Source organism: Phyllopteryx taeniolatus, chromosome 2 (genome assembly GCF_024500385.1).
Source record: "Phyllopteryx taeniolatus isolate TA_2022b chromosome 2, UOR_Ptae_1.2, whole genome shotgun sequence".
NCBI lineage: Eukaryota > Metazoa > Chordata > Actinopteri > Syngnathiformes > Syngnathidae > Phyllopteryx > Phyllopteryx taeniolatus.
Genome location: NC_084503.1, coordinates 22,953,583 through 22,967,246, shown reverse-complemented (window position 1 = coordinate 22,967,246; position 13,664 = coordinate 22,953,583). Strand labels below are relative to the sequence as shown.

At 45.7% G+C, this 13,664-nt stretch overlaps 1 protein-coding gene across 2 annotated transcripts in view; it reads left to right on the top strand.

The window, feature by feature from the left end:
• Positions 1 to 13,426, top strand: part of LOC133474004 (AT-rich interactive domain-containing protein 3B-like) — a 173,859-nt gene extending 160,433 nt beyond the window's left edge. Inside the window, exons 6-10 of one of the 2 annotated variants that reach the window (XR_009787324.1) lie at positions 29 to 291; positions 2,166 to 2,447; positions 2,524 to 2,616; positions 9,197 to 10,356; positions 12,631 to 13,426. Coding sequence is in view for 1 of the 2 variants with exons in the window: in XM_061765398.1 (XP_061621382.1) it covers positions 29 to 291; positions 2,166 to 2,447; positions 2,524 to 2,616; positions 9,197 to 9,396 (838 nt within the window). In the remaining variant the exon portion in view is untranslated. Of the gene's footprint in view, positions 1 to 28; positions 292 to 2,165; positions 2,448 to 2,523; positions 2,617 to 9,196 lie in introns of both variants that reach the window. The other variant, XM_061765398.1, reaches the window with a different exon arrangement.
• Positions 13,427 to 13,664: the final 238 nt, after the last annotated feature.

Below are 13,664 nucleotides of genomic sequence, written 5' to 3'. Positions count from 1 at the left end.
AAAGTGCCATTTGTGTCTTGTTTCCCAGGTACATGAAGTATTTGTACCCGTACGAGTGCGAGCGGAAGGGCCTGAGCTCCCCGGGCGAGCTTCAGGCCGCCATCGACAGCAACCGGCGCGAGGGTCGCCGCCCCAGCTACAGCAACAGTCTCTTCCGCTTCTCGCCGTCGCCCAGCACCGCCCATCCGCACATCCTCTCCCCTCCCAAGATGCACCTCTCCGCCATTGGGCCCGGCACTTCTGCGGCCCTCAATGGCCTGCAGGGCTCGCCTGGGTCCGTCCTGAAGAAAGGTAATGCAATTGTACACTCTCTGGATACAACTGCACCAACTAAGCTACATACAAAATCTGCTATAACAACAATAACATTCTCACTTTTGGTATTAATATAACATTGTGTATTATTGTGGTCTACAGAGACCTGCTTCTAATACATGAACATTGAATTAAAAGGGGTATATGGCCATACTTGGTTGTTATGCTATAGTTGGGTTCAAAGAGTGTTCCAGTGAGAGGATGTGCGCTGACTGGATATTTGTGTAGAGAAATGGGTCCCTCTTTTGCCCATTTAAAGAAACTGCAACCAGTCCTTTCATGACTCACTGTTTAATGTTGTGTTCAATGCTGCTGAGAAGTGAGAAACAATCCAGGCTCCAGTCAAAAGTAAATCAAGTAAAACATTGACAACCTTGAAGTGGTTAAGTGCACATTATTGGTGATTTTATATATATAGCTCTGGGGGGGGGGGGGGGGGGGGGAATTAAGACAGCAAAAAATACTGGACTTTATGCTGTTTTGACCATTTTTCATTTTCTGCAAATAAATATTTTAAATGTTGAAATTTGGATTTGGAATATGGGAGTTATTTTGTCAGTAGTTAATAGAATAAACAGAAATTTTAATTTGATCAAAGTCTCAAACATAAATCAGAGACAAAGATGAAGAGACGGTGATTTTAAAGGAAATATCTCACGCCCCAGTTTTTTGTAAGGCACAATTAACAGAACTGAATTGAGAATGACTTGCAGTTGGAGTTTGAAGACTTTTTTTCAGGATTTCCTGAGTGGTGCGACCATTTTACTTTTTTGAAGTTCTCAGATGTTCATTATGATATATTATGATAATATGTATGTGGGGTTGTTATTGGGCTTTATAACAGTTCGTATTCCAGCTGTATATGGTTCCCCAACCCTACTTTTTGTCAAAGAATTGACAATCTTAAAGACCCCCGAAACAGACAAAAACAATGTCTTGTAAATTTAACACCTAACAGCAAAGAGTCTTGGTAACAAGCCAGACAATGAATGAATAAAATAAAAAAAATCGCAAAATACGTGAAATCAAGCTTCAAAATGGTCAAGAACTGAGAGATTCTTTCAGCTTCCAGATGCTGTGGGCGTGTCGCTGAGAGCGTCTGAAAATCCCGCCTCCCCCAATCAAAGACGTGCACTGACGTCCGGCGCACCTGCCTCGCTACACAACACGCCAGACACAAGACACGTTGCCCAAATAACACAAAACACATTACACTCCAGCAAAGATGTATTTTTTTCGAGTTGTGGGCATAGATTCATGGCCAATTGCCCGCTATACTGGTAGACGTGGGTTTATGAACAAGGAAGTTGCAATTCTGCCGAACGGCCACTGCAAGCAATGAGGGCACTTGCAGCATCGTTGTCTGATCCATGTGACGTCACGAGGATACTTAGCCCCGCCCACAAAATCAGGAACATTGAGAAAGTGACAGTTTTAAGCCATATCTCAACAATTCAGTAATATATTGTTCTCAGTCTTTTCACAGGTTTTCAGCACTTTTAATCATATTGATTGTATTTAAAAACAACAATAAATATTGACATTTTGTAGGTCTTTAAGGGTTTGTCATGTTACTTGAGCAATTGAGGTGTTTTGCCTTTGTGTAGTGTGCGAGGTATGCATGTCCAGGTGTGGGACCATGAGAACCTTGAGTCTAACAACTGATTAATAACACTCTTCCCACGCCGCATTAACTTTGAAGACCCCTGTTGACATCACAAGGTTTTTGTTGAGGACTCTCATTATGACAGGAATGTGAACCTGCTGCCAGCGTTAAGAAGAGCAATCATCGTGCATTGTGAAAGTGATATATGAAGGTGGTCTTGCACTCAATTTACCTCCTTTTCCAGATGACCTGACTCCTTCCATCATGGCGGCCAGGCCCTCCATGGCCCTGGCGCTGGGGCAGCAGCAGGTGGCGGGACTGGCGCGCGCTGCCACGCTGGAGCAGCTCAGAGAGAAGCTGGAGACCACTGGGGGCAGCATGGGAGAGGGGCCCGAGAGGAAGATGGCGCGTCTGGCCGAGGAGCAGCAGCGCCTCATGCAGCAAGCCTTTCAGCACAACCTGCTGGCCATGGCCTCGCAGATGCCCATGAACCTGCGCCTCGGGGCCCCCGCCATCACCCCCAGAGGTCTGCATCCCGCACCGCCGTTCCCTGTCAACCTTAGAACTGGCAGAAAAAGTGAGTTTTTGGTGTGTTTTTCCAGATGAGAAGCAGCAGGACATGTCTCTGAGCATCTCCACCAATGGCAATGCCAGCATCACTGTCTCTGTGGAGGTCAATGGCACAATGTACTCAGGTGGGTGACACCCTCTTTAACTTTCAATTACAGTGTTATCTAGCTATTCGGGGGAGGCAGGGGACATTGAGTCCGAGTGGTCCATGTTCCACGCCTCCATTGTTGAGGCTGCAGATTGGAGCTGTGACCGTAATGTGGTTGGTGCCTGTCGTAAAGACAATCAATCTCCGAACCCATTGTTGGATATCACTGGTGAGGGATGCTGTAAAGCTGAAGGAGGAGTCCTATCCGGCCTTTTTGGCCTGTGGGACTCTGGGGGAAGCTGATGGGTACCGGATAGCCAAGCGGAACGCAGCTTTGCTGGTTGCTGAGGCAAAAACTCAGGTGGGGGAAGAGTTCGGTGAGGCCATGGAGAACGACTTCCAGACGGCTTCGAGGAAATTGTGGTCCACCATCTGACATCTGAGGAGGGGGAAGCAGTGCCCCATCAACACACTGTACAGTGGGGATAGGGCACTGCTGACATCAACTCGGGAGAAGGGTTGGGCATCGAGAATGGAGAACCGATTGGAACCGGGACTCACGTTCCGGTTCTCCCGGAACCGTTCAAATTAAAAAATTACGGTACCCAGTTTCGATGCCTAGTCCTCCAGCTGCGAAGAAGGAGTGGCGAAAGCAACGAAGAAGCGGCATAAACCAACAAAGAAGAACGGGCACGATGACGTGCTTGTGCCCAACGGCGGCTGCGACGAGCAAAAGTGTGTCTTAACTTTGTTAAAATTAATGACCATTTGCCTCAGTGCAACACTTGGAATAAGATTATATTGTGCAAAGGAGTTTTTCCCGATGTGTAGTGTCTGACGCGCGCCGAGCCTCAGCCTACACCGCGTGGAGCTTCAGTCAAGTCAACTCTCAGTCACTTGGGTGAGTGAAACAATAAAATACGTCTATGCCAACATTGAGACAGCTAACAAGGTGAACGGTTGCTTGTACTTTTGCACTGATGGTTTTTAGCATTTATTTTAGTCTTCAAACCAACGTAAGCGGCGATGACAAAAAAAAATAAATTTAGCTAAAACTTCACCGTAGCAACTTTACATCACAATGAATTGGGACAAAATTCACATCAACGTTGTCTCACATTATCACGAACACTAACCTTGTGCCTCATCGGTGGGTAGGGAAATGAATCAGCGTTTTAGAGCATTCAGTTTTAGAGCATCCATTAAAAAAAAAAATAAATCACCGGTGCCGTGTGAAAGTACATTTCGTGCCAAAATGCTGAGTTCTGGTGCGTACCCTTCAAAATAAAAGGCTACAAGCTTAAAACAAGAAGTCAAGTTAAAACTTGCACAGATAAACCATTTGACGTGATGAAACAGAATACAGGGGCAGCTATATAGCATTGTTAAAATAACAATGCTGTCAGTGAAGTCAACTCTGTCAACTGGGTGAGTGAAACAATAAAATTAAATGGTAAAAGTTAAAATAATGATTAACAATTCTATATTTAACTTTTAGCTGAAACATTAATGAATGAATATTAAGTCAATTGGGTTAGTTCCACACACATTGCCTTTTAGTTCATAGGTATTCATAGTGATACTGGTTATAAAGAACCTCGAGTCAAATGTTCATTTTAGTCTATGCTGCGGGCTGCTAAGAAAATGGATACTCATAATTTGGACAACCTTTATTTAAACCATGCAAACTTTTTTGACCCAGCCCCCTGAAAGAATTGCAATCGAAGATTGTTTGGAACCGGAATCAAACTAAGGAACCGGAATTGCTCAAATTCAAACGATGCTCAACCCTACTCGGGACGCTGTGAGTCGGTGGGCCGAATACTTTGAAGACCTCCTCAATTCCACTAACAAGCCTTCCCGTTAGGAAGCAGAGTCTGGGGACTCTGAGGAGGGTTCTTCTATCTCTGGGGTTGAGCTCACCGAGGTGGTGAAAAAGGTCCTCGGTGGCAGGCCCCCGGGGTGGATGAGATCCGCCCTGAAGTTCCTGAAAGTTCTGGATGTTGTGGGGCTGTCCTGGTTGACACGCCTCTGCAATAGAGGCTGACACGGGAGTAGACGTTGACTCCCGCTTCCTTGCACTCCCACAGAGGTTGATCCCAGAGGCTGATCTCAGATGGCAGATTGATCCCCATCCAGAGCCAAAATTTTAAAGAATCCCACTCCCGGATTGTATGGACGAACCCAAACACAATGGCTAATCAAGCAAACAGCGGCTGCAGCAGTGTGAAGAGAGCATCTTCTACTTTTAAATCTGACGTTGGGGGTCATTTTGGATTGCCCTGTAAATCCAGAACACGAAAATGGATAAAAGACATTCCAACTAGGGATGGAGAAACCAAGGCCCTCAGAAGCAATGAATCACTTTGAGACAATCGGCCTAAAATGATTCATTGCTTTGTAACATTTGACACGCATAAAACAAGCTCCATCTGTTGGCTAAACCTGCGTATTACTTTTCAAAGGAAGCATTGACTACGCTTCTTTCGTGGCTGTCATGTGTCTCACGGTTACTTGTTCAATAAAAGACCTAGTTGTCTTCATTGTGTTCATCGGTACTTAAATGCTCCAAAGTGACTATTACTATTATGTGATACCTCATTACACAGTAAGTGCCTATAGATTTGGAAGTAAATATCCATTTTTTTATTTCTATAAATTTTTTTTATAAATTTAAATTTTATAAATATAAATTTTATAAAATTAAATTCTGGTCCACCATCCGACGTCTCAGGAGAGGAAAGCAGTGCACCACCAACACTGTGTATAGTGGGGATGGGGCGCTGCTGACCTCGACTCGGGACGTTGTGAGTCGGTGGGGAGAATACTTCGAAGACCTCCTCAATTCCACCGACACGCCTTCCCATGGAGAAGCAGAGTGTGGGTTCTCTGAGGCGGGCTCTCCTATCTCTGGGTTTGAGGTCACCGAGGTAGTTAAAAAGCTCCTCGGTGGCAGGGCCCCGGGGGTGGATGAGATTCGCCCGGAGTTCCTAAAGGCTCTGGATGTTGTGGGGCTGTCCTGGTTGACACGCCTCTGCAACATCGCGTGGACATCGGGGACAGTGCCTCTGGATTGGCAGACTGGGGTGGTGGTCCCCCTTTTTAAGAAGGGGGACCGGAGGGTGTGTTCCAACTACAGGGGGATCACACTGCTCAGCCTCCCTGGTAAGGTCTATTCAGGGGTGCTGGAGAGGAGGGTCCGTCGGGAAGTCGAATCTCAGATTCAGGAGGAGCAGTGTGGTTTTCGTCCTGGCCGTGGAACAGTGGACCAGCTCTACACCCTCGGCAGGGTCCTCGAGGGTGCATGGGAGTTCGCCCAACCAGTCTACATGTGTTTTGTGGACTTGGAGAAGGCGTTCGACCGTGTCCCTCGGGGAGTCCTGTGGAGAGTGCTTCGGGAGTATGGGGTACCGAACCCCCTGATACGGGCTGTTCGGTCCCTGTACGACCGGAGTCAGAGTTTGGTCCGCATATCCGGCAGTAAGTCGGACTCGTTCCCGGTGAGGGTTGGACTCCGCCAAGGCTGCCCTTTGTCGCCGATTCTGTTCATAACTTTTATGGACAGAATTTCTAGGCGCAGCCGAGGCGTACAGGGGGTCCGGTTTGGTGGCCTCAGTATTGCATCTCTGCTTTTTGCAGATGATGTGCTTCTGTTGGCTTCATCAAGCCGTGACCTCCAACTCTCATTGGAGCAGTTCGCAGCCGAGTGTGAAGCGGCTGGGATGAGAATCAGCACCTCCAAATCTGAGACCATGGTCCTCAGTCGGGAAAGGGTGGCATGCCATCTCCAGGTCGGGGATGAGATCCTGCCCCAAGTGGAGGAATTCAAGTATCTTGGGGTCTTGTTCACGAGTGAGGGAAGAATGGAACGGGAGATCGACAGGCGGATCGGTGCAGCGTCTGCAGTGATGCGGACTTTGTATCGGTCCGTTGTGGTAAAGAAAGAGCTAAGCCGAAAGGCGAAGCTCTCAATTTACCGGTCGATCTTCGTTCCTACCCTCACCTATGGTCATGAGCTGTGGGTCGTGACCGAAAGAACAAGATCCCGGATACAAGCGGCCGAAATGAGCTTCCTCCGCAGGGTGTCCGGGCTCTCCCTTAGAGATAGGGTGAGAAGCTCGGTCATCCGGGAGGATCTCAGAGTAGTGCCGCTGCTCCTCCGCATTGAGAGGAGCCAGATGAGGTGGCTGGGGCATCTGATTCGGATGCCTCCCGGACGCCTCCCTGGTGAGGTGTTCCGGGCATGTCCCACCGGGAGGAGACCCCGGGGACGACCCAGGACACGCTGGAGAGACTACATCCTTCGGCTGGCCTGGGAACGCCTCGGGATCCCCCCGGAAGAGCTGGATGAAGTGGCTGGGGAGAGGGAAGTCTGGGCGTCCCTGCTGAAGCTACTGCCCCCGCGACCCAACCCGGATAAGCGGTAGAGAATGGATGGATGGATGAAATTTTTTTTAGAAGTTATATCAAAACCAAATGTATTTATATTGCACAGCGTTAACCCATTCTTTTGAGTTGGCTGACCTCATTGCCTTTTGAAAGGTAACGTGCAAGTAAAATGCTTGTGAAACAGGGTCGCTGGCAGCTTTATCTGAGGCAAATGGGTGATGAACAACTGTTTTATCTTTATAACATTGTTGGTGCATGTCGTGTCTGGCATGCAATTGTCGCAACATCAAATGTGTGTTTTTGCTGTAACCAACAAGCCATCTATGTAACCAACTTTGAGTAACGGTGGTCGTCACCTCAGATGTGTTCTGAGAATTGCCACAACAAAACTAACACCAGACTTTGATGCATTGGTAAAAAAAAAAAAAAAAGGTGATCAACAAATCAACACTATTAAAAGTAAATCTAAATATTAACACTACAATGCCTTTTTTGTTGTTTTTGTTTATTTTTTATATGTAAGCGTCTGGTCCTGCCTTGGCTGCCTGTCAAATTTTAAAAGTCAATGTGGCCCCTGAGCCAAAACGTATGTTCACCCCTGAACTAGACTAACTAGATTTAGCACATGTAGTTACGAAAATGAGAGCGACCTGATACTGCCAGCTTTTTTTAACTGAAAATAAACACTGCAAAAACAAACTCTTAAAACAATAAGACTCATCACCTTGTTTTTAGACAATTTTCACTTGTTTCAACCTAATTATTACTTGAAAAAGTAGACAAAACGTTTGCCGCAGGAGTAAGTTTGTTGTTGTTGTTGTTTTTTATTCCCCTGGCAAGTTTTTATTTTCTTTATTTGTTTATTGTGCTGCATGTAACTTTAATTAGTTTTGACTAGTAATAAAATATTCTTGGTAAGATTTTGAGTTTTTGCAGAGCATGTCAACTTTTCCTGCCCCATACTCTTTAAAAAAATTAATGAAATTAAATAAACACCACCATGTATGAACATGCCCTAGCTTGGGATAAGATACTTCGCCATTTCATATCGTCTCAGATATGAGAATGGCGAATAGCAAGAACTCGTTGCTATTCAATTAGCTAGCGGTAGCTCGAAGCACCTAATTAGCTTATTAGCTAATAGCTACGCAGTATGTACCATTAGAAGCCCCTGCCGACTCAGTGCCGGTACATAATATAGAGCAATTCAAGAGGAGGCATTGAAGCATCGCCCTGTGGTCAATTGCCATTTCATAGATTGTGTCAGGGTTGTAAATCAAGCATTACCTGTGCATTAGTGTTAACACTTCTGGATATGTGTGTAACTGTTCTGACTATAGATATGAAGACTATACGCCAGGGTGCTGTAGGAGCTTGGCTAACCACGTGCCTACGTGGCGGACATGTTGGGAAAGTCAATGTTCCCTGCAAAGGAAATGCATGGACATTGAAATGAAGTCATAACTTGCTCATTTCTCAACCGATTTTCACGAGGTTTACATTTTTGTCAATGCCAAAGCGTGTGCCATCACCACCCAAAATAGGGCTGGCCTCGCCACTGTTCTACACGCTGTGTTTACATGACTTGCTCAAACTAACCATCACAGATGTACATTGTCTTTGTAAGCCCTCCTCCAAAGCACTTAGCAGCGATTTTAATGTATGCCTCATCTTACGTCCACGACAATATTCTTCCTAACGTCGTAGTTACGTTATAGGGGATCAATATGCTTATGAGCAATCCAGGTTAGTGATAGAATATGCATTTGGAAATGTATTAATGTTAGTATGAACACTTGATTATTATTATTATTTTTTTTAAAGTTTACTTCTGTGGCTGTTGTAAGGAGAGCCATCCTGTTGGAGAGGAGACTAAGTTCCACTGCAGCCAAGTGGACACTGCAGCGCAATAATACTGCAGCCTCCCCAGTCTCCACTTGGCTGCAGGAGACCTCATTCTCCACCCAAATAGAATGTGTCTCTTTACAGTAGCAAAACTTAATACACGAGAGTCTCATTCCCCTCCATTCTTGTATTAGATAGGAGACTGAGGGTGTCACAGGGTCCACAGCTAAGGCTGTGTCATCATTGACTAGTTGAGAGATTTGTTTTTTCTTCAGTTTCCCTCAGTGTGAAAACAAGCCGAGCTCGTAGTGAGCGGTGGAAAGGCGTCATGTATCACGCAAAAAGCTGCTATTTATTTCATGTATTGATGCATTGTGTTACAGGAACACTCTTCGCTCAGAAAGCCAGAGGCCTGCTGGGGCCCACAGTGTCGGCAGTGTCTGCCGCTACCTCGGCCTCCACCAGCGCTGGCTTTGGCTTCTCTGCACCCCTGAGACAGACCCTGAGCCCCACGTCCTCCTCCTCCTCCTCCTCCTCCAAGGGCCCCGGTTCGGCTGAGCCGGCTCCCAACGGATCACCCTAACCGGTCCCTCCCTCCCACCCTTAAAGAACCCCTCGCCCCCGCGGCCCAGCATGAATATTCTGTACCGTGAGAAAGATTACAGACTGTTGCACAACAAATACCTCATCAAGCCTGTCCACCTCTTGGCTGTCCAATCGTGAACACAAAAGCCCAAAAATAGAACATGACAACACAACTATGCATTTTACACACACATACACATACGCTAGACACAATCAGCGCAGCCAAATACCCAGTGACGGGTGTCATCACAACTGAACTTGAAAATCTTTTTTTTTTTCTTTTGTTTGTTGTTTTTTGTTGCCATTTTGTCGTCTTTACTTTTGATTTTGTGTTTTTAGAATGAATTTTTTTTTATATATATATAACATACCTCAAATCACCCAACCTGCAGTGATGTCTTTTTACCTCAGGAGCTTGAGCATATTTAACCTCAATTATTATTTTTCTATGCTTCTCTTCTCTTTTTGAGTCAGCTATTTTTTCCTCAAGAAGATGATGGGACGCCGTAGATCGGCACAGGTGATTTAAAAAAAAAAAAAAACTCAGTCCTCGAAGTGTGGGAAATCTTTGAAGGAACAGATGAGACACTGTCCCCACCGCACCCCCACCCCCGCATTGGACTACCCTCAAAAAATAAAATGGCGTCCCTCTCTCAGGAAGTGGAGGGGATCAATCAAACATGCCCCCCCCCCCCCCAAAAAAACATGGAAGAAAATACCTCATGAGACTCTCCCGGGAGAGCAAAACTACATATACCTCATTGGGCGGCCATGATGGAAGAAGCCCCGAGCCGCTGCCACCACCTCCAAGAAGTGTGAACTGACAAAATGGCCGCCACAGCTGCCTTACAACATGCACACCTCAACTTTCCTTCAACCCCCCCACCCTTTCCTTCAGTTGTACCACTTTTTCACGATGAGACCTCAGCTAGGCATGTTGTTAAGGGGGGTTTCTCAGGTGAGATAAAAGGCGTGAACACTCGATGCATGCGTACAATCACAAAAACTGATTTTTAGCATCGGTATGTTATTGCACAGCTAGATACCAAAAAAAAACTAAACAGAAAAGAGACAAAATGGCCGCCGCACAGCCGTAGCAGACTTTCATGTGGAACCCCAGCAAAGGTGGGATATTGCCACAAGTGTGCACGCGCTGAAACGGCAACACGGCCTCGCACAGCTACCCATTTAGGTGACATCAGTGTAGCAAGTGGCATGACATAGACAATACTTGTGGAACAGTTGCTTTCAACAACAGGGCGGGAGAAGTGCGCGCCTGTTATGGCATTCCCGTAAACACACTTTTCACAAAGCATCACGCCACCCTGCAATTACTTGGATGGCGGCAGCATCCAGTGCAACATGATAAATAGTTGTGGGATGGTGACAGATGCTTTCAATACCGTAGGAAGTGCATATCCGTTTTGGAATTCCTGTTAACATAATTTCACACGGCATCCCGCAATCGGACAGTTGCATAACGTCAGCTCTAGTGTTTGATGTCACTTATAAACTACTTGTAGGACAACTGCTTTCAACACAACAGGGCGGGCGGGATAAGTGCACAACCCTTTCTGCGTCCCCGTTTACACACGAGTGTCGTTACTACCCCAGAAGGCAAAAAGTTGTCGAGTCGAATTACAGAACATCACAGGCTGGCACGAGGAAGTTAGTGTCGCATGTTAAACTTCTCATCTGTCTCAACATTGCAAAATATGCTTAAACAAAGATGCTGTCCCGCCTCTGTTATTGGCTCTGATGCTACCTCCAAAGGTGCACGGATGCTCGGTTTACTTTGGCTTACTTTCCAAACATTCTGTGCTGGTGTCCTTTATAGAGCTTTGCCGCAGTGGGAAATAGTGGGAAAATTTATCACGGTGAGATTGTCAGGGGCTGCATGGTGACCGACTGGTTAGCACATCTGCCTCACAGTTCTGAGGACCCGGGTTCAAATCCCCCCTCACCTGTTTGGCGTTTGCATGTTCTCCCCGTGCCTGTGTGGGTTTTCTCCGGGCACTCCGGTTTCCTCCCACATCCCAAAAACATGCGTGGTAGGTTGATTGAAGACTCTAAATTGCCCGTAGGTGTGCATGTGAGTGTAAATGGTTGTTTGTTTGTATGTGCCCTGCGATTGGCTGGGGACCAGTTTAGGGTGTACCCCGCCTCTCGCCGGATGATAGCTGGTATAGGCTCCAGCACGCCCCTGACCCTAGTGAGGAGAAGCGGTACAGAAAATGGATGGATGGATGGAGATTGTCAGGTGTCGACATTCACACACCTTTCCCGGCATTGCCTCTGTTACGGCTGTAATACTACCTCTGAATGTGTAAATCTAGTAAAAAAGTAGACTTTGCCTCCCTTTTATACAATACGGTGTCGCAGAATTGGGAATTCATGAAATGTGGGATAGAATCACGACATCCCACAATCAGATTACAATACATTGTTGACAACAAGGCGGGAGAAGTGAGTGTCACGTGTGAAACTTCACACACCGATTCTGAAGCTTAGTGGACATTTGCTGGGTTGATTTTGTCCAACCATTCTACAGAACAGTGGCATTGTTAATTAAAAAAAAAAAGGGGGGGGGTAAAATCTTAGCTTCAGTGTAAAAGGGATACAGGTTTATGGCAAGCTGTTTTAGCTTTTATTTTCAGCACACTAGTTTTTGTTCAGAATTCAGTGCACTCGTAGGATATCAAGTGCTCAAACAGCCTAAGCCATTTAAGCATTTACTCATGATCATTCTTTTGTTCTCTTGTCTTACTAGTGAGGACAAAGAGCATGCTAGTAAATGGACTTTAAAATGGATATCAAGGCTATCCAGTAATTGCTCACTTACCAACAGTTTGGGATCTGGAATTCTCTCTTTTCTAGTATCCACCTTGAGAATGTGCCAGTGTAGCCTGCAGGGGGCAGCATTGTCGCACAGACACTCTGTCAGTGTATTGTACTACTAGTGACCATTGTTAGACGCTGCCTTAAAAGTCTCTACCAAATGAATCATTTTTCCAAGGTGGACATCTTGCAGGTGTCGCATTAGTTAGCTATTATTTTTTTCTTTGGACTTGGTTCTTTTCTCTGCTGAATGGACCTCATTGTAGTAACCACGTGGATCCTTTAGGGCGGCGCTAACTAAAAACCTTTTTGACCTAGAGATGACTGTTTGTTGGTGTGTGTGTGTAAGCAAGTTCCAATACTTATGGTATGTAACGTACTTTTGCATTTTTAGATTTTATGCGGGTCCAGTTTTTGTTTGCTGACAATCCTCCAAGAAGCCGCTAGCATCTTCTTTCCCGCTTTCTGCGATTTTGACGACAAACTTCCCGGAAGCTGACTTGCTGCATGCTCATGTTTAAATGAGGTTAGCATCATTAACTTTCATTCGCACCATTTGGGCTACTGGGAGGCAACAATTTGGTGACAAGCCAACATCCCCTATCTGAGATTTCAACTAGCAACTCTTCCAGCTTGCTGAGTTGCTGCATGCAAGTGTATACATGTATACATGATGTTAGCATAATTAGTGTTGGTACATGTCCTGTTTGCTGACAATCCTACAAAAACAACTATTTTGCACAATGTGGCATTTGAACTACCAACTCTTCCTACTAGCTGATGAGCTAGGTGGCAGTCTTCTAAATGATGTCTGCATGATCTAGTTCTGCTACATACATTAGCATCATTAGCATTGGTGTACTTACAATTTGCTGACCCCCCCCCCCCCCACACACACACACACCCACACACACACACACACACACACAAACAAAAGCCACTACAATCTACTTTTTAACTAGCAGCTCTTCCCAGTAGCTGACTCGCCGCGTGCCAATGTTTAAGTGATATTTGTTTTCCAACATACATTAGCATCTTTAGCGTTCATGTGGGTCCAATTTAGCTCCTGAAAACCCCCAGTTTGCTGACAGTCTGCCAAAAGGTGGCGAGCAGCTTTTTTCAGCTATCTGGGATTCAAACTAGCAACGCTTCCTGCTAGCTTACTAGCTAGGTGCTAATGTTACTGATGATGTGTGTATATATATACATATATATATATATATGTGAACAAGTTCCGCCACATACGTTACCATTACTAATTACCAATAAATGTAGAGTTTGTAGACAATCCTCTAAAATGCCACCCTCTTTTCCATTATATGGGATTCGAACTAGCAACTTATCTTGCTAGCTGCATGCTAATGTGTAATTGATTGTTTGTTATGCTTTCGACCTTAGCATCATTAGCGCTCATGGAGGTCCAGTCTA